This window comes from Perognathus longimembris, chromosome 2, assembly GCF_023159225.1.
Source record: "Perognathus longimembris pacificus isolate PPM17 chromosome 2, ASM2315922v1, whole genome shotgun sequence".
NCBI lineage: Eukaryota > Metazoa > Chordata > Mammalia > Rodentia > Heteromyidae > Perognathus > Perognathus longimembris.
Window position 1 is genome coordinate 130,527,036 of NC_063162.1, and position 26,198 is coordinate 130,553,233.

At 38.5% G+C, this 26,198-nt stretch overlaps 1 protein-coding gene across 3 annotated transcripts in view; it reads right to left on the reverse strand.

Moving 5' to 3' along the window:
- The window catches only part of Aass (aminoadipate-semialdehyde synthase), a 51,512-nt gene extending 26,668 nt beyond the window's left edge, over positions 1–24,844 (reverse strand). The window contains exons 1-11 of one of the 3 annotated variants that reach the window (XM_048340133.1): positions 24,742–24,844; positions 20,177–20,403; positions 18,269–18,445; positions 15,013–15,097; positions 12,713–12,780; positions 12,461–12,607; positions 11,221–11,299; positions 10,967–11,094; positions 9,210–9,358; positions 5,831–5,953; positions 5,379–5,490 (exon numbers count right to left, since the gene is read on the reverse strand). In XM_048340133.1, coding sequence (XP_048196090.1) covers positions 5,379–5,490; positions 5,831–5,953; positions 9,210–9,358; positions 10,967–11,094; positions 11,221–11,299; positions 12,461–12,607; positions 12,713–12,780; positions 15,013–15,097; positions 18,269–18,445; positions 20,177–20,386 — 1,278 coding nt within the window. In that variant the 5' untranslated portion in view covers positions 20,387–20,403; positions 24,742–24,844. Of the gene's footprint in view, positions 1–5,378; positions 5,491–5,830; positions 5,954–9,209; positions 9,359–10,966; positions 11,095–11,220; positions 11,300–12,460; positions 12,608–12,712; positions 12,781–15,012; positions 15,098–18,268; positions 18,446–20,176; positions 20,483–24,741 lie in introns of all 3 variants that reach the window. The other 2 variants (XM_048340134.1, XM_048340135.1) reach the window with 2 other exon arrangements.
- Positions 24,845–26,198: the final 1,354 nt, after the last annotated feature.

The window sequence follows — 26,198 nt, forward strand, 5'->3', positions numbered from 1 at the left end:
CACCTGCCATCTCAACCAATAAGCTAGATATTGTAGTCTTTCTCTGTCATCTCAGCTATACAGGAGGTGTAAAGAGGAGGATCCTGGTTCAGACAAAAGTGTGGGATTATCTAAAAAGTAACTGAAGCAAAAAACAGGCCATACACATAGTTCAGGAGCTAGACCACTTGGCTAGCAAAACCAAGCCCTTTAAGTTCAAATCCCAGGCTTAACATAGAGATGAATGAAAATAAATAAATGAATAAAATACTTTTTGAAGAAGTGTTCTTCTGACTTCTCTTTCAACAGTCTGCTAGAACTAAGTTGATGGAGATTACTCTTTATTACAAGATCATTCCATTTTAGATACAGGTAACAGCTGACACTCCCAGTATTGTATGAACAATAACAAATGACATGTGGGCTTCAGAGAATGAAGAATTGAAGTTAGAAAGGAAATACTGCTCAACATCTCTGGCTATAGAAGAAGTGCAAATCAAACAATACTGAGATTCCGCTTCACCACAGCTAGAATGGCCAATGTCAAAATACTAACAATTATAAGTGCTGGTGTGAATGTGGCCAAAAGAGTACTCTATTACACTGTTAGTAGGAAGATAGCTTGTTCAATCACTGCGGAAAGCAGCATGGAGGCTCCTCAAAAAACTGTTTGTTTGTTTAGTTTTGTTTCTCTTGTATTCCCTTCCTCTGGTTGTACCCCTGCTACCACTGTATCTCATCCGAATACCCTAGATACTGTTTATATGGGTATTAGAACTGGGGAAGGGAAAGGGAACATCAAAATTGAGAGACAAAGGACAAAAAGACAAACCATTCCAAAAGCAATACTTACAAAACCATTTGGTGTAAATCAACTGCACATCTCTTGGGGGGAGAGAGGAAGGGGGAGGGGGAGGCAGGGGAAAAATGAGGGAGGAGGTAACAATTTGAACAAGAAATGTACTCACTGCCTTACATATGCATCTGTAACCCCTCTGCACCACACTTTGACAATAAAGAAAAAAGTTTAATAAAAGAACTAAACATAGAACTATCCTATGACCCAGGAATTCCACTCTTGGGCATCTACCCAATAGAATACAAAAACAAGGTTACAGTAATACCATTAACACAAGCATGTTCATTGCAGCATTGTTTGTCATAACAAAGACATGGAATCAAACCAGATGCCCCTCAGTGGATGAATGGATCAAGAAAATGTGGTATATATTCACAATGGAATTCTACTCAGCTGTTAGAAAAAAAAATTATATGGTACCATTTGTTAGGAAATGGAAAGACATGGAAAAAACTTATATGAAGTGAAATAAACCAAACCCAGAGAAAGAATGGTTGCATGTTTTCACTGATTTGTGGTAGCTAGAATGTACCTATAATCTATTCTCTTCCTGTGGTTTTACCCCTGATATCTCTGTAACTGATTTTAGTGTCCTGGATATTGTATATACGTATATTGGAACTAGGGAAGGGAAAGGGAATATCAAAATTGAGAGACAAAGGATAAAAAGACAAACCAATGCAACAGGAACACTTACAAAACTATATGGTGTAAAACAACTGCACAACTCATATGGAAGAGAGGTTGGGGAAGCAGGGGAAAAAATGAGGGAGGAGGTACCAAGTTGGATAATAAATATACTCACTACCTTATATGTGAAACTGTAACCCCTCTGTACTTCACTTTGACAATAAAAAAAGAAAAAAAAGAGTAGGTATATTTCAAGAAATATAATCTTTTAGAAAGCCCAACAAAATAAACACTAGGAAATGCTCATATCCAAGAGGAAGTGGAGCCACAAGGAGAGAAGTAAGCAAATGAAGTGGGTAGGGAGGTAGAATAAAGTCAAAAAGTCATTTTACCACATCACTAAGAAAAGTAAGAGAAGGGGTGGGTAAAAGGGGGGTAAGAACATTAAAGGGAGTGATTAAGATGCATCATATTTGTAAACAGCTTTGTCAACTGGTACCTCTTTTGTAAAACTACTTAAAGATTACATAAAAATTTTCTTACAAGGAATACCAAACCATGGAGTAAGAAATCAAAGCAGTAGCTGTGATTTTTATTATTAGTTATTAGCTTGTTATTATCTCTCTGATGAGGATTGAACCCATGGCCTTGTGTGTGGTAGGCAAATGCTTTATCACTGAGCTATATGCCAAGCCCCAACTGTCATACCTTTTTGGCATTGCTTTGATCATATGCCACGTAAAATGAAGAGATAAAAAGAAAAGTCCAAAAAGGGCAGGTTCAAGAAAAGGGAGGATGACCTCTATGCAAACTCTGCTCCAAGTTTCTGAATGAGCCCCAGATTGAATGTGTACACTCAGTAGACTACAAGCATCATGATAAAGGCAAGAGTTGACCTTCCTTTGTGCTCCTCCTCAGGTGAGAGGGAATTTTCTGTCTAATCAAGTGAACTGCCTGTTTAGAGATTTTTTTTCCCCCAGAGATATGTAATAATTCAGAATTGCCGCAATACAACCTTCACATCAGCCTGGCACCAGTGGCTCACACCTGTAATCCTAGCTATTAAAGAAGCTGAAATCTGAGGATCACAGTTCAAAGCCAGCCCAGGCAGGAAAGTCCATAACATTTGTATCTCCAATTAACCACCAGAAAACCGGAAGCAGCACTGTGGCTCAAAGTGCTGGAGTGCTAAGGTTGAAGAAAAAGCTCAGGGATAGTGTCCAGGCCCTGAGTTCAAACCCCACAACCAACCAAAAACAAAATAAACAAACAAAAAAAAACTTCACATCATCACTGATAGAATCCAATTATAATACAATAATAGAGTAATAGAAACTGAAATTAATAATACAGTTACTCAGTTTGTGAGAACTAAGAAACTATGACTCATTCTCAAAGACAGAAACAATCATTCAATCCCAAATGTATCCATGTATTAGAAAAGTAAGATATAATGATGGCCGTTAATCCACAGATTTATTTTCCCTGGCTTCAGTTACACATATTCTACCACCCTCTGAAAATATTAAGAGGAAAATTAATAAAATAAGAGAGTTATAAGTTTTAAGTGACAGGTCTTTTGTGTAGCATAATGGAATTCTGCCATTTCCTTCTTTGTCCCCTCAGAAACAGATATCATGGATTGTCCAATGTATCCATGGTATATATGCTACCCACCCTAAAACCAAGAAACATCTTGTGCTTGAGCAACCCTCATACAGTGGCCAAGTGGTTTGTCATCGTATCACCATGCCTACATCCTTCAACCCGCTTCATCTCATGACATGATTATTGTATCATCTCATATCACCACAAGAACAAGGAGGTAGCGTAATATACAATACAATATTCTTAGAAAGTAGAGGCCACAGTGATATGACTTATTGAAACATGTAATCTTATGGTTTCTTTGTTTCATGACAAGTTATTGTGAGTCTCTTACTTGCCTGGCTTATCAATTAAACTTTATTATAAGTATGCTTGTATAGGAAAACAAATGCATTACACACATGCATGAAAACACAAACACACACACACACACACACACACACACACGGTTCAATAGTACCCATGTTTGCTAGCATTTACTGACAGTATTACAATATATCTCAGATAGATAAGGGGACTTAGCAAAAAGTTTGAAAGGCTAGAAATTCTCGGCAAATAAAGAGAAGTCTACAAAAACAAAAAGAAGAAAAGAAGATTAAGAAAAATGTCAGTTCTGAGATGGAAAATGTAATATCTGGAATCAATATAGCAGAACAGAGAATTTGGAGAGATTTTCATATTAAAAGAATCTGTCACCAGTAAGTCTGCACTGCAAGCAATGCTAGAAGAAGAAAAGTTGAAGACATCAGAAATGATAAACCTTCTTTTCTCTAAGTATATACTCTTCATATTCAGACATTTACTTTTGCAAAATGTTAAAAATTAGATACTATTGCCATTATTTGTTACATACATCCCATTTTACAGGTGAAATATTTGCGGCTCAGAAAGGAAGTGAGTTTCCAACCCAAGGAATATGGCTATAGTGACATCCACCATTTTATTGCACCCTCGTTTTTTTAATTTACTTTTTTTTTTTTTGCAGGTCCTGGAGCTTGAACTCAGGATCTGGACACTGTCCCTGAGCCTCTTTATCCTCAAGGCTAGTGCTCTACCACATGAGCTACAGCTTACTTCTGGCTTTTCCTGAGTAGTTTGTTGGAGGTAAGGATCTCATGGACTTTCCTGCTGGGGCTGACTTAGAATTGCGATCCTGAGATCTCAGCCACCTGAGTAACTAGGATTACAGAGGTGAGCCACCTGGCTTGTTCTCTCCTTGTACTACCATAATCCCCCCGCACTAACTTCAGATATATTTCATATCCAGTGCTGTGTTAACAACTTCTCAGCCTTAACTTTTCTATGTTCAAGTTTCTGAATCTGGAAAATGACAGGCTTCTCATAAGTATTTAAGATCAAAATGTACCCAATGCTTCAAACACTGTCAGGAACCCCACCATAATGATGTCAGCTGTCAACATGGTCTTCTTTATTCTTCTGTATGCCCAGAAAAGAATGAAAGGGTCTGGATAGAATACTATTTGTGATAAAATGGTACTGCTTTTTCTGGGCTCCACAAACTCATATAACGCTGTGTTTTCATTTATTCCTTTAGTCAAAAATAGTTTATGTTTTCTGTGACTTCTTCCTAACTGATCTATTATTTAAAGAAAATCATTACAGGCTTGTCACTGCTTCACTGACTATAGTCCCATTTTTGTATGATGGTGCCTGAGTGAAAACATGAGAGGAAGAACAAAGCTACCGTTCATAACTTCATAATCTCTGCTGGAGGTAGGCAGCCATTGGCAATAAAAATAAAGCTTGATGGCTATGTACCCAAGAGAAACATTGAAGTAAGAAAGGTTTCCTTTGGTAAGGAGAACAAAATTTTGATGGCGGAGTACCTCAGTTGTTAATCATTGATCACAGAAAATTTTAAAAATACATGACCTCAAAGCACACTGTTTTTTAAAGTATGAGTACCAAATATACAGTAATACTTTCTATATTTCTCAAACCTGCTAATCATCTGTTAATTCATCTCATATGGCCTGATTATGAATTTATCTAGACAGGCAAGAAAACTGACAATTAAGTAATATCTATCTCACATATCATGATTATAATTAAACACATACAATAAGAGGCAATGTAATTAAGCACAATCTCAGTGATACATTCCCACAAGACAATATGTACAATAATAATTCATTAGTAACACTTCAAAGACTTTGGGGGAAGGAGCAGTATTTCATTTTATAACAGATTTCTTAGGTACAAAAGACCAGAGCATTCATAAGCATACTCCATACCTCTATCAAGGGCACAGAACTGTTGGTGCATCTACAGATCTCCTTACCATTTCTTCAACATAAGGGTAAAGCATGTCTCCGAAGTATTCTGTAGCTTCAATAGGAAGCTGTGCTGGCAAATTGTCAATGGAACACATCAAAATCCCAGAGCCTTCAACACTAGGAAAAGCACACACTTTATTCAGATGTTCAAGGTCATTGTTAAGCTCTCATTTTTCCAGATGTCAACTCCATTCTAATGCTTCACTGTAAGACTGTAAGACTTACGAACCTTTTTCCCCTCTTCAAGCAACGCATCTCCCATTTAAGTACAGTATACATGCATTTAAACATTTACATTTCTATGTGGTTTGTCTAATAAACTTATAGAAATATGTTTGAGTACTTCCTGATTTTTATAGTTTTATAAAGAAGTGAAGTATCAAGTACTCGAGACAAAGCAAGGATATGGTAAATTGTTCTTTGTGCACCTTTGTCATCACAGCTTTAACAAACTCACCTGTCATGAATAATATGCTGGTCTGCATCATACATGCAGAAAGGATGCTCTATTGTAGTGCACTCAGTCATGAAATCTATAGATCCGCCTGTGTCTGCTGATATGTCACATATTGCCACAAGTCTGAAAATGACAATATTAAAATGAGAACTCTAAAGCTTTCAACAAGATTACCATGGACTAAATGTGAAAAATACTGGGAATCATTTCCAGTGTTGAATACCAAGTATTTCCCAAGCTCCTGAGCTCTTTTTTTTTTCTATCATTCAGTCTTCAAGAGTTGTTCTGGGATACAGAGAATTGTTCCAGTATGAGTTTTAGTCTCCATTAAAAAAAAAAAGAAAGGAAGAAAGAGAAGAAGAGAGGGCAAGAAAGAAAGAAGTAGTAAGAATTAGAAACAAATCTTTTTCCTAAACAAATAATCAACAACAACATGGGTTAAGTTAACCTAGTTAGCCAGCTGTAAATAACTCACAGAGGTCCAACTACTCTACTTCTCTGTGCTTAGTACAGTCAGCCTTGAACACTGTGGATTCCATGTCTGTGGATTCAATTGAGACTCAAGACCATTTGGGGAAAAAAATTACATCTGTATAAATATGTACTTATTTCTTTTCTTTGTCATTATTCCCTGAACAAAAAAGAACTACCAGTGCTGTTTCATTTCATTAAATATAGTAGGTAGTTCAGACATGATTTAAAGTCATGTAGAAAAGGTACCTGAGTTCTATGGATATACGACACTATTTTGTGTAGGGGACTGAGTCCAGTTAATGGCATCCACGGGGGTCCCAGATATAATCCCCCATGGACATAAGGGAGGATGACTGTACTGAATGATTTTATAGATCACGACATGCAAATCTCTACAATTATAAAGAAAAATCTGACTCTAGTATTTAAAAGTTTTCAGAGGTTGCCTGTGATTTTCCTGTCCAATTTGCAAATACTAAAGACCTAAACAATGGTATACTAAGACCTAGATTGCCCTAATTTGTGAGTCACATTGTAATTGGGCAATTCTATATTTATTAAGTGCCCATTCTATCACTTGAGGCTATTGTTTTCCTTGTACTCCCTTCTAAGAATTTCCTGTGTCAGCTACTAGGCCAGTACTTTGGGGGACAATCCCCTAAGATTATTAATGTGCCCCCAAAGTTATGGCCTTTTGTTTGTTTGTTTCTTTGTTTCAGATAAGAATGTTTTTAAGTTGCCAGGGAAACTTAAAATGAATCAGCCAAAATCCCCACGCCATTCTGACCCACATTTTAGTACACTAAAGTACACTTTGCTCATACCAATATTGAATTCGCCACCCATAGGCATTCCCATTCCACCATTTTTGGACGTGAAATGAATGAAGCATATACAGTATCCAGGGTACTCAGATGAGATACAGTGATAGCAGGGGGGAAACCACAGGCAGGGGATACAAGAGGAACAACAATAGAAAAAGCTACTGTTTCACATGGTGTGCTGAAAGTAATTACAACAGTGATATAGCACTCATTTCCATAACATGGAGTTCGTTTCACTTAGCATCATCTTATATGTTCATAAGGGCATAGTTATTGGGCTCTTGTGATCTTCTGCTGTGACTCACCTAAACCTGTGCTAATTATTCCTTATGAGGGAGACCATAGAGTCCATGTTTCTTTGGGTCTGGCTCACTTCACTTAGTATAATTTTTTCCAAATCCTTCCATTTCCTTACGAATTGCGCAAAGTCATTCTTTATGATAGAGGCATAAAGTTCCATTGTGTATGTGTACCACATTTTTCTGATCCACTCATCTACTGGGGGGCATCTGGGTTGGGTCCATATTTTAGCAATGACAAATTGTGCTGTGATGAACATTGTTGTGCTGGTGGCTTTAGTGTGTTTTTATTTGTAATCTTTTAGGTAGATGCTCAGGAGTGGGACTGCTAGGTCATAGGACAGCTCTATGTTTAGCCTTCTGAGGAACCTTCATACCACTTTCTTGAGTGGTTGAACAAGTTTACATTCCCACCAACAATGTAGTAGGGTTTCCTTTTGGCTACATCCCCTCCAGCATTTGTTATTATTAGATCTTCTGATAATGGACATTCTTACTGGGATGAGGTGGAATCTCAGTGTTGTTTTGATTTGCATTTCTTTTATGGCCAGTGACGTACAGAACTTCTTCATGTGTCTCTTGGCACTTCTCATTTCCTCTTCAGAGAAGTCTCTTTTTAGGTCTTTAGCCCAATTGTTGAGGGGGCTGTTGGTTCTTTGATTAGGGAAGGGAAAGGGAATATCAAAATCGAGAGACAAAGGATGAAAAGACAAATGACTCCAAAAGCAATATTTACAAAAACTATTTGGTGTAAACCATCTGAACAACTCATTGGGGGGAGAGGGAAAGGAGGAGGCAGGAAAGGGGGATTGAGGTAACAAGTTGAACAAGAAATGCACCCACTGCCTTACATATGAAACTGTAACCCCTCTGTGCATCACTTTGACAATAAATAAATAATAATTTAAAAATGAATGAAGCAGAATGACTTCGAAGGAGCATTTTTAGGAAGGAACCACCTCTACATACCGTGATGTCTTTCCTCAATGAATATATATGAACTCCCTCAATAAAAGCTCCTTGCTTTCTTTTCTTAGAGAGTTACTACTATGAAATTATCACCTACTTAGTAGAATATATAATAATTTCATGATAATATAATCTTTATAGTAATAGATAATATTTTATTCACTCTTTCATGTTCTGGTTGTGCTTGTTGGCTTTGCTCTTACCAGGTGAACTCACTATGTTCAAGGATAAGTGTTCCTACTCTCTTCTAAGCTCTTGTGTTTCTGTGCCTCCTATCTTCCTCTTGGCATTGGCCTGATGCCAGCTATATGCCTGAGAGAGGTAACACCCATTAGCTTAGAATACCAGCCACACAAGATATTCCACAAATATTACTCATTTGTTCCTTGACTCATTCAACATGTAGTAATTATTTGAATGTCTATTCCATATCAAGCAATATATCCGGAACATGTGGCTCCGATACATAGGATCACAATTCTTAAAGAGTTTAAATTCTACTAGTAGAGAGAAAAAATCAGGAACACAGGAAAACAAAGGATCATGAGTTGAGAAAAGGCAACTAAGTACTAGATAAGATAAAAATGGGAAGGGGAATCAGGATAAGAGTTCTCTGAGGATTTTCCTTTGAGTCCTAGGTGGAGTCACAGAAGTCAGAAGAGACTTTCAACCAGAGAGGCTTAACTGCCAAATGCCAGCAAGAGGTCCAGTTACTCATTAGCAGTCAAGTTCTCAGATACATGGAATTATTTTCTCTGACGCCCTAACAATATTAGTAGTAAAAAATGTCATTTGTCTGCAGTAAACCCTTACCTGTGTGGTAATGTGGGACAGCCTTCAACAGTAACAACTGAAGACTTGACAGGAGCCAGTAGACTTTGAGCATCGTGGCGGGTTAGTAAGCGAGGGGTATTTTGTTCCCAGTAAATTCCATTTATTAGACAAGTTGTATAGGGTGCAATCTAGAAAACAAGATCAACATACAACAAAATAAAAGAGAATCAATACAATGTTTTAAAAGAGAATTTATTGAGGTTCATTACAAATAATGTTGCTTCTAATAAGCATTTTTATTGCCCAGGTCAATGATAACTATTGGGACAAACAAAAACAAAAAACAGAACATAAAATGAAACAAAACAAAAATCCAGCTCTCTCCCTAGATCAATATATAATTACTTCATGATATAGAAAAACACTGGCATAATAAATATCTTAATATTTTGATGCATTATGTATTGCATAGCAAAAAGAAAGAAAAATCACTGAATCATGTAACACAGAACTCTACCTCCATCTCAAACAGAAATGCATCATGATCTAAATAATATTACCTCAGCTCCTCCGAGCTCTGTTTTTCTTACCTGCTTGGTAGAAATAATGTATACTCAATCCTCAAAAGAATATTGTGAAGATTAATGACATTTGTAACTTCCCTGGAGAAATGTGTTATGTTAGAAATTTTAGAGTACGTCCAATCACCAGTCTTCCCACAAGTAAGCATGAAAGAAGGAATGAAAATTTACTAGATTCAAAATTTTTCATAATTTTTGTCCCATAATCATCTCAGGCATTGGCAGGATGAAGGTAAGAGTTCATCTCTATAACAGGCTGTATGTGCTAAAAGAGCTGAATTTCACATCAAAAGCTGAAAGTGCTGTTGTTCAAACATATTTAAAAACTACTCAAAGCATTGCTTTTCAAAATGAACACATCCGTTTGGGTTGTGTTTAATTTTCAGTTTGTTGGCTTATTTTAAGAAAGGTTGTTGCATGACTACTGATTACAAAACATACAAATAAATTTAATTTTTTCCAAGACAAGGCCAGTGTGTCCCCATCATACAGAAATAAAGTACCTTTTCTGTACAACGGGCATAGCTCTGTGCAAACACAGCCACACTATTTTAACAGAGAGAGCTTGAAGGAACAGGCTAGAAAATGCTAAGATCAAACCTTAAAGGCATTGTTCTATGCCAACAGTGCTGACTAGTCTAGGACAATACAAAAAGCAGCAATCCACAGGAGATGGTTTGGAATTATTAGGCTCATACAGATCTGAAGTAGAAATAGAAGGCATGACAAAATGGCACACTCTCAGAAGTCATCAAAACCACTAAGCAAGCTTAGAGACTCACACCTATAATCCTAGCTAATCAGGAGACTGAGAGCTGAGAATGGCAATTTGATGCTGTCACCGGCAGGAAAGTCTATGAGACTCTAATGAATTAATTACTCTCTAACTCACCAGCAAAAAGCTGGAATTGGAGGTGTAGCTCTCCTGGCAGAATGTCAGTCTTGAGGAAAAAAAACTTCTAAAGGACAGTGCCCAAATCCTAAATTCATGCCCCAATCTAAGCTATAATTTTTTTTAATTTGGAAAAAAAAAAAAACCACTTACGAAGTAAAGGCCTCTCCAACTAACAGTAAAAGTAACAACAACAAGGCTCTCAACAAACCAACACGAAGAACTGATAATAGTACACACATAGTCATAATTTCTCTCCTTGAAAATAGCTGCATTACAGTGCATTTTAAGCACCCAAGCAAAAAGCTGAATAGGATACTCACATCAGTATTAAAACGACTTGTGTAGCGCTCTGGATGTTTGTCATACTCTACAGGATCAAACACACCATCTGTTTTTCTGACAAGATGATGATGTCGGCTTAACACAGTTCCATACACTTTTCTGAGGTCTTGTAGAGAAAGGAGAAGTTAGTACAGTACGTGACAAATGGGAACAATTTATGGTGATTAAAATATTATAACAAGAGAACAAAATTAGTAAGAAGTGTGGCTTCCCCCCCCCCCACACCCTTTACCTCCAGTTTGGGAAACTTCTTTTAATTCATGGGGCTCCACATATTCACAGGGTAGCTCATTGAAGATTTCTTGGGCTCCCTGCAAATAATGCAGGAGTGAAACACTAAGAATCAATAGGACTCTTTGGGAAAATGCCCAGAATTGGGAATGCTGGGTCATAGGGGAGCTCTATGTGTAGCCTTTTGAGGAACCTCCACACTGTTTTCCAGAGTGGCTGAACAAGTTTACACTCCCACCAACAGTGTATTAGTGTTCCCTGTTAGCCACATCCCTGCCAGCATTTGTTGTTATTAGTTTTCTTGATAATGGCCATTCTTGCTGGGGCGAGGTGGAGTCTCAATATTGTTTTTATTGCATTTCTTTTATGGCCAGGGATGTTGAGCACTTCTTCATGTGCCTATTGGCCATTCTCGTTTCCTCTTCTGAGAAGTCTCTTTTTAAGTCTTTAGCCCATTTGTTAAAGGAGCAGTTGTTTCTTGGAGAATTTGTTTGGAGAGGAACTTAATCTTTTGAGTTCTAAGTATATTTTAGGTATGAGGCCCTTGTCTGTTGAATGGCCGGTAAAGATCTTCTCCCAATCTAAGGACTTTCTATTTATCTTGCTAGCTATGTCCTTTGCCATGCAGAAGCTCTGCACTTTCATGCTGTACAACTTGGAAGGGGGTTTGGGGAGGAGAGAAGGTGGGAGAAAAATGAGGGATGGGGTAACAAGTAGGACAAGAAATATACTCAGTACCTTACGCATGGAACTGTAACCACCCTACTTCACCTTGACAATAAAAAATGTTTTGTTTTTTTTTTTAAAAAAAGAACCAACAGGAAAAGAGACAGCATGGCTTTCTGCACAGATTGCAATTCTGTTGCAAGCAAGCTTTGGTTCCAGTTTGAAAAGCATGCACGAGAAAAATCTGTCATCCATTAAGGTATTACACCTTAAACAATGAATTGTCTCAAGATGTAAGCAAGGAAGGAAAAAAGGGAGGGAGGGAGGGAGGGAGGGGAAAAGAAGAAGAGGAAAGGAGGGAGGGTACACATTTAAAGACTCTGATAGCTTGGAAATCAACTGAAAACAATTAAAATATTTGGATCATTACTGCTCTTTGTATAAGAAATAAATAGATAAGTAAGTTACCAAAAATAAAATGTGGATTCATTCTATTTGAAATATATATATATATACAAGGCCCACATCTCCAAAATTTCAGATTGCTTTACAGAAAGAAAACAGATGAAACTTGCCTTTGATACATTACCAGTCCCTGTGAACACAAACGTTAAGGGCCCTATTGACTTTGGCATTAGACCCAGAGATATCTCATAACCAGCATCTCGGACAGCTTGAACGGCCTGACTGCTATTCCTGTAGTTATGAGCCATACCCAGATGCTGAAAGAAGCACACAAAATTCAAGTTAGTCTACTGGTGGAGATTTTTTTTATTTTAAAAGTATGGTATGGGTATCAAAAAGTAGATAAAAGAAATATCTCTTACCATGAAAGGTGTATGATGTCCCAAAGCAAGAAGCCTTAAGCCCATTCCATGTAAAATATTGATCATCCCTATTGTAGAATCAAACCAACAAAAAGAACATTCATTGAGAAAATTAGAGTATCCATGTACTTTGACACTGAAAAAATGGTAAGATGTCCCTCTATCTTTTGTTAATCTCTCCACCTTGAAATAATGTACCAATATAAACTGTATCATTTATTTATATACATGCATGTGTGTAGTTTTATATATATATATATATGTACATACATATATCTGGCATACTGGAGATCAACCTTGAGCAATCACTCCAGTCCTTCAGATAAAGTCTTTGGATGATGATCTTCCTATGTATTGCCTTCTGAGATTTCAGGTATGGGCCACCATGTCCAATTTTAAAGTGTATTGCTTAATAACTGTTACCAAATACTAACACTTATGTCACCACAAGCATTATTCAGGTTGAATTCCTGATCACAGACAACTACTGAGATTTCTGTCTGCCTAGATTAGGTTTTTCTAGTGTTGCATATAAATGAATATGTGCATGTGCTCTTTTGTTGTGTGTCTTCTGTCATCCAGCATGATGTTTTTGAGATTTACATCAATGCTTTATTTCTTTCCATTTTTGAAGAGTGTTCTATTTTATTGTTATATCATATTTACTTCTTTCTAGATGGACATTTTTGTTATTCCTTTGATATTATGAATAAAACTATTATAAAGTTTGTGTAAAATTATAAAACACTGAATTTCTTTGGTAAATGTGTAAGAATAGATTTTTTGCATACTGATAAGCAACTTTTTTATTCTTGTTGTTGTTTTTTGGTCATTTGTTATCTTTTCTTTTCTTTTTTGCCAGTCCTGGGTCTTGGACCCCTGAGCACTGTCCCTGGCTTCCTTTTTGCTCAAAGCTAGCACTGTACCACTTGAGCCACAGCACCACTTCCGGCTTTTTCTATTTATATGATGCTGAGGAAATGAACCCTGGGCTTCATGCATGCAAGGTGAGCACTCTACTGCTAAACCATATTCCCAGCCCATTTTTGGTCATTTGTGTCTTTCAAAATTTGTCTAGTTCATCAAGGTTGTCAAATATAATGACCTAGTCTAAATATTTTTGTCTTTTCATTATTCATACTATTTATAACATCCCTCCATGTATTCCTTTTTTTGCAAATAGTGTCTTCCCTATTTCTTTTATTAATCTACCTACATGTTTGATCAAGTGAACTTTGCATACTTCTGATTTCTCTCTCTTCTTTGCCTACTTAAATAGATTTTAATCACTCATCAAATCCCAACTTCTGGGTCACTATTTTAAGGAGGCATTTCCAACATCTAAGTTGAGTTCAATAGTCTTTCTACAATAATGAGTACTGACATTGCCCTTGTGCCTTTCCTTGTCTGAATGCTTCTTTAAGAATAAGAATCATGTCCTCTCACTGGTGTGGTGCTAATACTGAACATGGTGACTTTGAGTTAATCATCTCATTGTAACATATTTGTATTTTCCAGGTTAAAAATAATTGTCTGAGTGAATCCTACAGGGCCTGGGAAGGACCCAGATTGAACGATTCTCCCTATCACTTCTTCTTTATTAAGAAATTTACCTTCTTGTTCATTTAATAGAATTGATTTGTGAGTTGGGTGAGAAAAGATACAAATTGGAAATCAAAATAAGAATTAAAAAATGAGTCTGATCTCATGGAAGTAAAGACAGACTGGTCAAGAAGAAAAACAGTGCCAAAAATCACAGTGAGGAATCTTCCGTTTATATAACAAGGCCAAACAAACAATGTTCGACTCATGAACTTTCATCCTAGACCTTCAAGTAATCTACACTGAAGCTAAGGCATCACGTGTTGTGACATTTCCAAATAAAGAAGGTTCAAACTACTAGCTGGGACCAAAATCAAGCCGAAAATTTTCTCCAGATTGCAGATTTTGTCCTTTCAAGAAGGTTCTCCCATTAGCTCTTTCCCCTATACTTCATTTTCCTTTTTCTTTTTCCCTATTTACAGCTTCCCAGTCTCTCATCACAAAACTTATCTCTCCTTGTAGCTTTCAAAGAGAACCGTCTGAAAACCATAGTCTGCTCATCAATGTTATCCTTCCCTCTGCTTTTTCTTTTCAATGTTTATAATGAAATATTTTAACCACATATCTTATTCCTCTGTTCTTCTGATATTAAACCAGTTTTCAGCACACTCTTTTATTTCACAAGCACAGAAAAAAGAAAACACATAGTTACTCCTCAAGAAAACTTAGGGAGTAACATCAATCCCTCATATTCTTACCTGCCACACCTGCCCACTGTCCAAATGCCACTACCCGGATTCCTCTGTGGTCTACCATTTTCTCATAATCAATAAGTCGGATATTCTGAGGAGGGTAAAAAATTAATAATGGCTCAGTCATACCCACTGAGCTCAATTTTTTATGAATGAAGCACAAATACGGACAAGTAAATGATATATAATGATTTGCTAACAAGTTCTCATCAGGTACAACATGAACTACATATTCACCAACCAGTTGTAAATTTGTAATGAGAGCTGATAGAAGGGTCCTAAAATGTGCTAATACCCATTGATGGCAAACAATGACATAATCATAGCAGAAATCCCTTTTCTTTTTTTTTTTTTTTACATATACAATCTGCTCAGGATCATCTATAAGTGTCTCTGTGGTCCCACTCATGCACACCATCTTCTGTTGTAGCCCAAAACAAACATATCTGCCCTGATTTTAATCCCTGGGAGCAAACTTGAACAATTTTCCATATTTTCAGGATCACTCTTCTTGAACTATTACCTCTTTCCTTCACCAGCTCTGTTTGCAGGGCTCTTCAGTCATTCTAATATACCCAAGTTTCTTCTACATGAAAACAGTAACACTTTTCTCAAGGTCAGAGTCAGGCATCTTCTCCTTTCCCGTCCTTCCCAAGCCTCGTCTTTCTTCATCTTTTTATAGGTAAGCTTCATTTAATGTAGGCTTCATGATGCCTACATTTCTTTTCCTTAGCTTTGCTAAAATCATATTCTTTTTCCTCAGAGAGCTTACCTTTCTTCTTGGAGAAGTGTATGCTTAAAACCTATTGATACATTGAAATTATAGAATGTCTTCTACAGGGCTGGGAATATGGCCTAGTGGTAAAGTGTTGGTCTCATATACCTGAAGCCCTGGGTTCGATTCCTCAGCACCACATATATAGAAAAAAAACCAGAACTGGTGCTGTGGCTCAAGTGGCAGAGTGCTAGTCTTGAGCAAAAAGAAGCCCTGAATTCAACTCAGGCCCTAAGTTCAAGCCCCAGGACTGGCAAAAAAGAAAAAAGAATGTCTTCTACAGTTACTTTATTTCATCAAAAATCTGCTATTTGAGGTCTGGACCCGGAACACATGAATAGTATGTACAAGCCCCCCAGGCTCCATCCCTATCACTAAAACCAAAATCATTATTTTTTCCCCATGCTATGAACTTAAGAACAATTCTAACTCAGAATAATTGGTTACAAATTGCTGTCAAAAAGCAGCCCTGCTGGGTATGTTTTCATTAATTTTCTTGTAATGAGCAAAATTCATATAACAAGAAGATCTTTAAAGTATTTTTTAACAAGTTGATTGGCCTAAGGTGGAGTATTCTCCTTATAATATAATTTTCATTAATTACTTTTGAATCTCTTCTTCAGAAACATTGTAAATTGACTAATGCATAGGTCTAATGGATTTAAAATTAATAAGACAATATTCTTTCTCCCATAGAAAGTACATTCTATCCATTGTTTGTGAACTCTTGTATGCTTTTCCTGATTCTCAGACCCTGGTCTGTTTCTGGTGTGATCACATCTTTACTCCAGGATGTGGACTGTGGATGACATTCCTTATTCAGTAATCCCCTATAATCATCCAGCCTCATGACTGCCAACACTATCTACTCTCTTACAGAGACAAAAAGCATTTGACAGGCACTGCTTTCTAAAGCTGCAGACTCCTATCCAGCAGCCCATTGGGCTTCTGCCCCTCCCTGCTTCCAGGAACATTAAATTTCAGCCTGCTCTCACAGGAGCACCAGCTCAGTCTATGGGAGCCCCTTCTAGTTGCTCAGGCTCCAAGCCTTAGTCATTGTTCAGTCTTCTTCTCAAATTCTACCTTCTAATCAGCAGTGGCTGTTGCATGATTCACCTCTAGACATCCAGGATTGTCTGTGTGTCAGGCTCCGCTTCCACCACCTATGTGTAAGACACCTGATTTGCAGCCTGGAGTCTAGAATATGTTGATTGTCTTCTGATTCATTATGGTTGCCTCCTCCACCTGCCAACTATATCCATCTGCAAGCTTGTTTTTGTATACAAGTGGTTCTAGCTGTCCAATCACAAAGCCACTCATGTCTTTGCACCACTATTCTCTGCTTAGAAGACTTGGTAGACAGATGTGTCTCAATCTCATTCAAAATTTTTGTTCAAATGCCACCTTGCCATGAGTCCTCCCTGACTTACCCTATCTATCTGTTCTAGCAGTTTCACCTCTCTGAGTGTCTCATATTCCTTTTCTCCATTGCCCAAACTTCCAGGTGACATACAAAATCTCTCTTCCACTAGAATGTAAACTCTGCGAAGACAAGGACTATTCCCATGTTTTTTCATTGTAGTCTCTCAGCAGGTGTTTGCTGAAAGAACATTCTGTTTTTAAGCTGTTGTTAGTGATTGCATAGTATCTCTACCTCAAAAAAATACATTGTGCCTAAGGAATACGAGTGTAAAATAACTTTTAAGTCAGTTCTGGTACCACAGACCTATGCAACCTCAGTCATCTAAATTCAACTGAAAGATAGGGTGTTAGATCACAAATCCCTGTGACCACAGATCACTTATTACATATAACAGTTTTCCTCAGCGCTAGAATTCTACTTGGTAGTATCTATCTAATTGTCCTGGTATATTGGTAAGTGTTGGAGGAAGAATGCTATCCCAGAACATGAAATGATGAAATATAAACTAGGCACTGGGCTCACACTTTTAATCCTAGCTACTCAGGAGGCTAAGATCTGAAGATCACAGTTGTAAGCCAGCCCAGGTAAGAATGTCCATGAATCTCTTATCTCCAAAAACTCTTATCATGCCAAAAACAAAAAAAAAGGCCAGAAATGGAGCTGTGGCTCAAGTGGTAGAGCACTAACCTTGAACAAAAAAGCTCAAGGACAGTGCCCAGGCCTGGAGTTCAAATCCCAGGACTGGCATACTCTCTCTCTCTCTCTCTCTCTCCCTCTCTCTCTCTATCTCTCTCCTTCTCTCTCTCCCTCACACACACACACACACACACACACACACACACACACACACAGAGATGATATATATCTGGTATTACAAACTCTAAACCTGCAGAGGAAGAACAGAATCATTTTAGGTTCTTCCTTTGACATCTCCTCTCCTAGGAAGTGAGCAATGTATTGTGTTTGCCAGATGATGAATAAGAGCTAAAACTCTACTTCGGAGATATAAGTAAAACAAACCTATTTTTCTATATTAATAGTTATTAATACTTGATGTTAATTACCTGTTTTAGAACCTTATCCAACAAGCTCATATTGGCCTCCTGTGCTTTTATTGTGTGGGAGAAGAATGCATATGTTTTCTTGGACATCAGTTTTTCCTCTGGAGGTCTTTTAACTCCTAAAATCAAACAAGCTTCAGATATATCCTCTTGAAGAATGCCTCCTGCTTTGACATATTCCTGGAAATGCAATTTGTGTTATAATTATTTCCCTGACACGTGGTATTCATAGTTTTCCTAGTTAACAAAAATAGTATTAAGTAACACCACCAAACTTTTGAAGGAATTAAATTTATATAGATTAGAACAAATAACAGAAAAGCTACTTTTAATATTTATACCTCCTGGCTAAATAGAAATCTATAATATTTGACTTGTATAGCAAAAATTTACAAAATTTAGTACCTACTCATACTTGAGAACAAATTATAGCCTGACCACAAAACTTGTAGTTTCAATATACTTAGAGAATCTAGATTTCATGTCAAAAGTACACTAAAACATTAAATTTCAGATAGTATTTTTCATAGGAAGAAAGATCTCCAAGTCTATTTTACTTTGTTTTGAGAGTTGCTCAATCAGCATGTACTACTGTTCTAATCTATGCAGTGGAATGTGCTAAGGATCAGGTGATAAGACTCAAAGAAAAACAGACAAGGTCCCTCCTGTTAAGGAGCTCATATAGAAAGATATCACAGCACAACAAATAAAGTAAAATTCAAAAGCATATTATGATCAGAAGAATCTGGGTGACATATTAGTCTAATAGATATTGAGGTACTTACAAGGTAGTACAATTAAAGACGTACAGAAATTGATTTCTGAAGGTGAGATGAGATATGGAGAGGTAGAGATTGAAAGTATAAGGTAGTAATTTCAGCAGCATAGCCGGCATGTGGAGGAAGGAAAGTAGGGAGATGTTTACAACATAAGCTTAAATCAAATTAAAAAAGTTAACTGAATAGCATTGTGGGTAATATGGTTCTGATAGCAAATGAATCACAATAATAATAGCTGATGCTTGATCACGAATTATTGGGTTTTAATAATCTCTTTGCATAAATTATCTCATTTAATTCTTGAAAAACAGCTATGAGGTAGGTACAACTTTATGAATGCAAAATCTGTAGTTCATGTATTTAACCAAGAGAGTAGATGAAAGAAAGATATAGTCATATAAGACTTTTAAGTCAAAGAGTGGCATAGCCCAGGGAGAATTAAAAGACCATATAGGGTAGCAATTAAATGAAATAAAGTAAATTTAGTTAGAAATCTACTTCAAAGGAAAGCATAGATGAATAGGAGTGATTAATTAATACACAGTTTCTACCTGTTTCTTTGAAAAATATTACATTTGCCCACTTATAGTAGATTGGTTAAATAAATCATGGTAAACTTATGCAACGCAGTGCTTATCACATAGCCACTAAGCAACAGAATGAAACAAATTTGTATGAACTGAAATGGAACAATGTCCAAGATATGTTGTTGACTGACCAAAGTTAGGAACCAAAAAATTTGTGTTCATATATATGCAATATATAAGCATATACACACATAGAAATACACATAGAAACAATATTTGAACCTCTGTGTATATCATTTCATAAAGTGGCTGCCAAGGAATACCTTCAGGACTATAAATTCTACCCTCAAAAGCATCTCTGGGTGAAAAAAATGTTGTTGTGATTGAGCTTTGTGTTCCTAGACCCAGAAGTAGGGTACAGATGAAGGAGACAATGACTGAAAGACTAATTTCTCAAAGCAGTCCTTTGGATTGAAAATAACTTTCAAGCAAAGAAATGGTGTGGAGGCAACCATCAGGTCATTTCATTTTCACTCCAATACTCCTCCATTGTCATCAACAAGTTCATTTTCCTAGCACTTATTTTAAAAGTTGGAAACTGTCACCTTGTCATGAATGGCCCTCCGGTTGGAAGGCTGAATCAAGACCTTGTAGCCCAGATTGGTGATGCCCTTGATGTGCTTGGGAGCCAGCGGCGCGCGCCTCTCCCAGGCGTTCACGTCTTCCCGCCGCAGCGCCATCACGGCTTTGTGGTGGAGATCTCTGGCGAGGCTGGCCCTCAGCCTGCCCAGGTTGGTCCTGCGGACTCGCAGCATCTTGCAATCTGGTCACTGTGAAGGCAATGTGTGACAGTCTGACAACAAAGGGTGGGAGGGCTCACACAACAGTTCTGGTCTCCTTGGAAATCTGCTGTAAAATACAACCAACCCCTTCATAACAGCTATGAGATACACAGGAGGGAAGGAAAATCTTCATATGACATGCTCCTTTACCCAAACAAACCCAAGTTTCTTAACATGAGATCATTCAATTCCAAAACAGAGCAATTCCAGTGACATTCAACAGTAATTGGAAAGTCCACAAAGCTTTTTAGAGCTGTTTCACACAACATAAATTCAGCATAAAATGTTAGACCGTCAAGTCCTACGCAAGGCCAAATTGACAGCAGAAAGAAGCCTCAAGGTTTACATGATTCTTCACCACCTAGTGCCATGAGCCTTCAGGTTCATCTCTGGCCATTTCTTAAACAAGACCTACTCAGTGTGTTCTGCCAACTGGTGTTCGTCAGCAGTGAACTGTTTATTTACTGTTCAGTAATAAAATGGGATCAGGGACAGAAAGGAGGCATTTGTAAACCCCCATCTCCCATGCACAGTTCTCTAGTATTGCATTGTTCCTGAATTTTGCAAAAGTGCTACTTCTCCACAGAATACAAATTTATGAAAAACCTGTCAACCAACTACACTTCTTTCAACTCAGCTGTCAGAAGTTAAGAAAAGAAGGCCCTAAATTACCTAGCGCCCCTCTAAGATCCTGACCATCTCCCTGCTCACTGTTACCCTGTACTCCTCCCCTTTCCTGAGTGCTATATCCATTCCTCACCCTCTGCCTGCTCTCATCACTTCTCCCACTATGAGTGCAGATGGTGTAATTCCACTCTTGCAGTCAATCCAAAATTTACAAGTAGCTTACTCTATGTCTTACATGGAGTAAATTTCATATGAATGTTAAGTATAAACAAGTCTAGCTATATTTATTCTATCCTATCACTCCTCAAATTGTTCCACACATTTTATAGCTAATCACTACTGCAGGTGACAATCGGCTGGATCTATCGGGTGCTCAAGCTTATTTTCCTTTGTGAAGTTGGAGTCAATATAGAGGGACTGCGTGTCCTCTAGAAATGCTCTACTCAGGATTTCACTCCTTCTAGAAATTTCTTGCCCATTCCTGCTAGCATATTGCAATTTTTTATAAAGCATATCTCCTACAGCAGAGTTTAATCTCTCAAGAGCACTACCATATATATAGGCAATGCTTGACCAGACATTTAAGTTCACAGGTCTATTTCCTGGAGACCAACTGCTACTTGCTTCATATACATGTTAAATTTATAAGATTCCTCACAAGCAATCAGAGGACAAAGCAAACAACAAAACACCCAGCTAAGACAATTTTGATAAGAAATCCAAGAAAAGACACTCCACACACAGCAGCCAGGTGCCTCGCTATTTAGGAGACTGAGATCTGGAAGGGCAAAGTGCAAAGCCAGCTTGAGCAGAAAGGTCAATGAAACAACATCTACAAATACAATCCCTAAGAAGCCCAGCTAGAGGCATGACTAGTAGACCACCGACAGACTGATCATCAGACCCTCAGGGGTTCAAACTCCAACACTACCAAAAAGAAAAAAAAAAAGTAAGTGCTTATAGAAAAAGGTTGCTGTTATACACCTTACCTAATTTTTGCTTTATTTGTATTATTTGGTACTTTGTGAATGAAGACTATGTTAAACACAAGACCAAGATCATAGCATTTTGTGTCATCCCAGTCAAAGGTTAACTACTAATAATGCTCTATGGACCTTAAATATCTTTGTTCTTTAATAAATATTATAAAAGTGATGTACAAAAGAGTTATAGTTACATAAGTCAAGTAATGAGTAGATTTCTTTTGGAACAGTGTCACTCTCTCCCCATTTTCTCCCAGCTTTTTCCCTCCCTCCCCATTTCCCCCCTAAGTTGCATAGCTGATTTCCAACATAGTGTCTAGTGAGTTATCACTGCTAAAAATCTCTTTGTTGTTAAAAAGAATGAATTCAAAACACATACACACACAGGGCCATATTTCTACATGATACTGCATCTTCTGTTCTGAGTAGCACTCTTTTTTTTTTTTTTTTTTTTGGCCAGTCCTGGGCCTTGGACTCCGGGCCTGAGCACTGTCCCTGGCTTCTTCCCGCTCAAGGCTAGCACTCCGCCACTTGAGCCACAGCGCCGCTTCTGGCCGTTTTCTGTATATGTGGTGCTGGGGAATGGAACCTAGGGCCTCGTGTATCCGAGGCAGGCACTCTTGCCACTAGGCTATATCCCCAGCCCCTGAGTAGCACTCTTGATCTCTAAAGAAGTCATATGTTCAAACAAATTAGTCCTTGTTTTCCCAGCTCAAAATGGATGTATAACCATAACCATCCCTCACTTAGTTACACTTTTTTCATGAAACACACACACACACACACACACACACACACAGCATAAAATATGCATATTTGCAAAGACTATTTTTACAGGAACTTGGAAAATACAGACGTGTCAGGCACTGAATTTGTGAGATTCACTTCAGAAACTATTTTCATTTTCTGTAAGGAATTCTAAGCACATAACCCCTTGTAAATTTCATTTCTAAACAAATGTAACAATAGCACTGATTGAACATTATACACCAAGCACTGAGCCCTTTATAGATCCTGTCTAGGTTTCCTTCTTCTAGAGAGAGGCAGAGGCAGAGAAACAGAGAGAGGAATCTTAATAAGTAGGTACTCTGAATATTGACGTTTTACAGATGAAGAAACTGAGTTAGTACTAGTGAATGGGTTGCTTTTAAACCAAAGCAGGATTCCTAGGTTAATACTTAACACCTGGGATTTTCTCTGCTTTGCCAAACCTCAAATAGACCCATATCATGTAGATCTGATACATACTTTTAGGCCAGCCACCTTCTTGTTTCAGAAAAAAAAATTAAAATCCATATGTCATCAACAATCACCATAAATCATCATCAGTTCCCTACTCTACACGTCTCTTTGACCTCTTTTTCTGTTACACTGGAAAAAAAATCTTCCCTGAGTCCTTGCCAAAGAAAATTTGAGATTTCTTGGAGCTTAAAAAAAGGTGTGATTGTAGCAGTCTTTATTGTTAATATCCTTGTGAACCTTGAAACTTGGTCTCAGCATAGAACTCTCCGGTTACCTAAGGTCATCCAGAACTATGTAATCAAGCTGGGATTGTAGCCCAGTTTTAGAATGCTTCCCCAGCATGGGAGAGAAAAAAGAAATAGAAAAGGAACTGAATGCTGAGACCCGGATGCACAGAGACATTTGTTTTGTGAGAAAGTATTGAAAAGCCCGGTGGAATAACTTCACACTCAAAATCACAACTTCCTTATTCCCCAAAAGTTCATCCCTGTTCAGTTGCTAAACTTCATTCTCTATCTTCTTCCTCTTCCTCTTCCTCTCCCTACCTCTCTCCTTCCCCCAACATTCCATCCCTTCTTCTGAAAATCAGTGTCAGGACATTGTCAGAACTGTTGGGCCAACTGAACCAAGCTGATTGAATACCAACGTGCATGACTGGACCCAGAGTGTGTGCCCAGAGCTCCCCCGCACAGATGACCTCGGGGTCCTGCAGATTTCAAGAGATATGACATCCAAAGTGCCCATCTGGGTTTGTCTCAGGATAATCAGCCCTAGCTGTTCTTCCGGCGTGGAAAGTTTCTCAGCAGAATAGGAGTGGGGGAGGGGGTCAGGGACATGTCCTGCTAAACTGTCAACCACCGTCAGTAGACAGTTAACCCACAGAAGCGCGCAATGCAAGAAGTAATCAGGTGTTTGTTCTGCAACTTCAACAATTCCTTCTCTCCCCCCTCCCACAGCAGCACCGCAGTCCGCCCAGAAAGAAAGAAAGAAAGAAAAGGAAGGAAGGAAGGAAGGAAGGAAGGAAGGAAGGAAGGAAGGAAGGAAGGAAGGAAGGAAGGAAGGAAGGAAGGAAGGAAGGAAGGAAGGGAGAAAGAGAAAGAAAGAAAGAGAGAGAGAGAGAGAGAGAGAGAGAGAGAGAGAGAGAGAAGAAAAGAGAAAAAGAAACTTTCTTCACCATCCTTTCCTCTTCCTATTCAGAAATGTAAGGGTTCGCGACTGCTCCCTGCCCCTTGAAGCCAGGTTGCCTGGCAGGCTCGACGTGTTCTCTGCAGCTCCCCCCCCCCCCGCCTCCCTCGCAGCCTCTCCTCAGCCCCCTCCCCTCCCCACGGGGTGGCCACGCAGGGCTGACACCCGGAGGCCCCTCCTGGCCAACAGCTGGTGACCCACTTCAATCCCCAACAGCATCTTCTTGTCTGAGACACCCCACCTCCTCCACCCTCGCCAGCTCCTCCTTCCCCCAACTCCCTTCCTCACCTAAGTTGGAGCTGGACATCCACTGGTCCCAGGTTGCCGCCTTCGAGCTTCGAGTTGGGACAGGACAGGCTTCAAATTCCCTGCTGAAATCGGGAGGGGGAGGGGGAGGGGGGAGGAAAGGAGGAGGCGGAGGTGTTTGTCCAGCTTCAGAGGAGGGCACGCCTCTTCTTCCTGCAGCCAATCAGTGGCGGCCTTAAGGGAACAACCTCCTCCTCCGCCAATCAGCGGCGCTTCCAGGTACTAGGTCAAGCCCGGCCCCTGCCCCTCCCCAAAAGCCCATCAGCCTTACGGATCTCTGACCTGTGCTCTCCGCTACCGGCCCTGCGTCTCACCCAGGACAGTTTTTATTGACCAGGTTTGTAACTGCCTGTGAGAGGAGGCAGGCGGGGACTAAGAAAGAGAAAATTAGTCTGAGCACTACTGACTGAATAGTTGTGCATGTTGTGGGAGGGGATGAAAAACGTTACAAGAGCATGTATCTTCTGATTAATGGCATGTCATTTTCAGAGCGATTTTGCATAACTTGCTAGTCTTTATATGAACATCAGTTTTTACATCACCTGTAATCTACCCACGAGAATGAGTGCTTCTTCTTCTTCTTCTTATAAATAGAACTTTCTGGCAGACAGAAACATTTCAAATATTATACAAGCAGTTTAGGAAAGACAAGGTTTTAAATAGCCGTTAATGACTGTTGCCTAATTCCTAGGTTATTCTGGAACGGAAGCGTACCTTCTCTATCTTCAAAGAATGTAAAATTCATTCAGGTGATACAAGAACAAGAACCACCCACAGACAAATCTTAGTTGGAATTCCCACAACCAAGTTGTGGATAGAGATAGTGATATCCACAACCATCACCACGCACCACACTTAGAAGGGAGAGGCAGGCAATATTAGTTCTATTCTGAGGTCTGAAACTCTGCCTGGAAAAAAAAATGCAAGAAAATTCCAAACCTGATGTTTCTAGGGTCACCTTTTTTTTAAAATTTAATTTAATTATCAAGGTGATGTACATATGTAAGGTGGTGAGTGCGTTTATTGTCATACTTGTTACCCCCTCCTTCATTGTTCTCCCAACTTCCCTCCCCCTCAAATCAGTCCTGCTCCAGTTGTACAGTAAATTGTCAACATATGTCTTGTGAGTAACATTCTAGCATTGGTTTGCCCTTTATTCTTTGTCTCATCATTTTGTTGTTCCTCTTCCCTTCTCTAACTCAGATAAACACGTATACAATACCTAGGACACTGAAATCAAATACAGTGTCAACAGGCATAAACCATAGGAAAGAAAGAATAAAAAATTTTTACATAGAACATTAAAAATAACAAGAGTGAAAAACCTCATTTCCATATCTTGGAGTTCATTTAGCTTAACATCATCTTACATGATCATATGTACATAGCTATTGAGCTATTGTGAAGATCATGCTTTTTAGTTTCTAATGTTTAAAAAACTC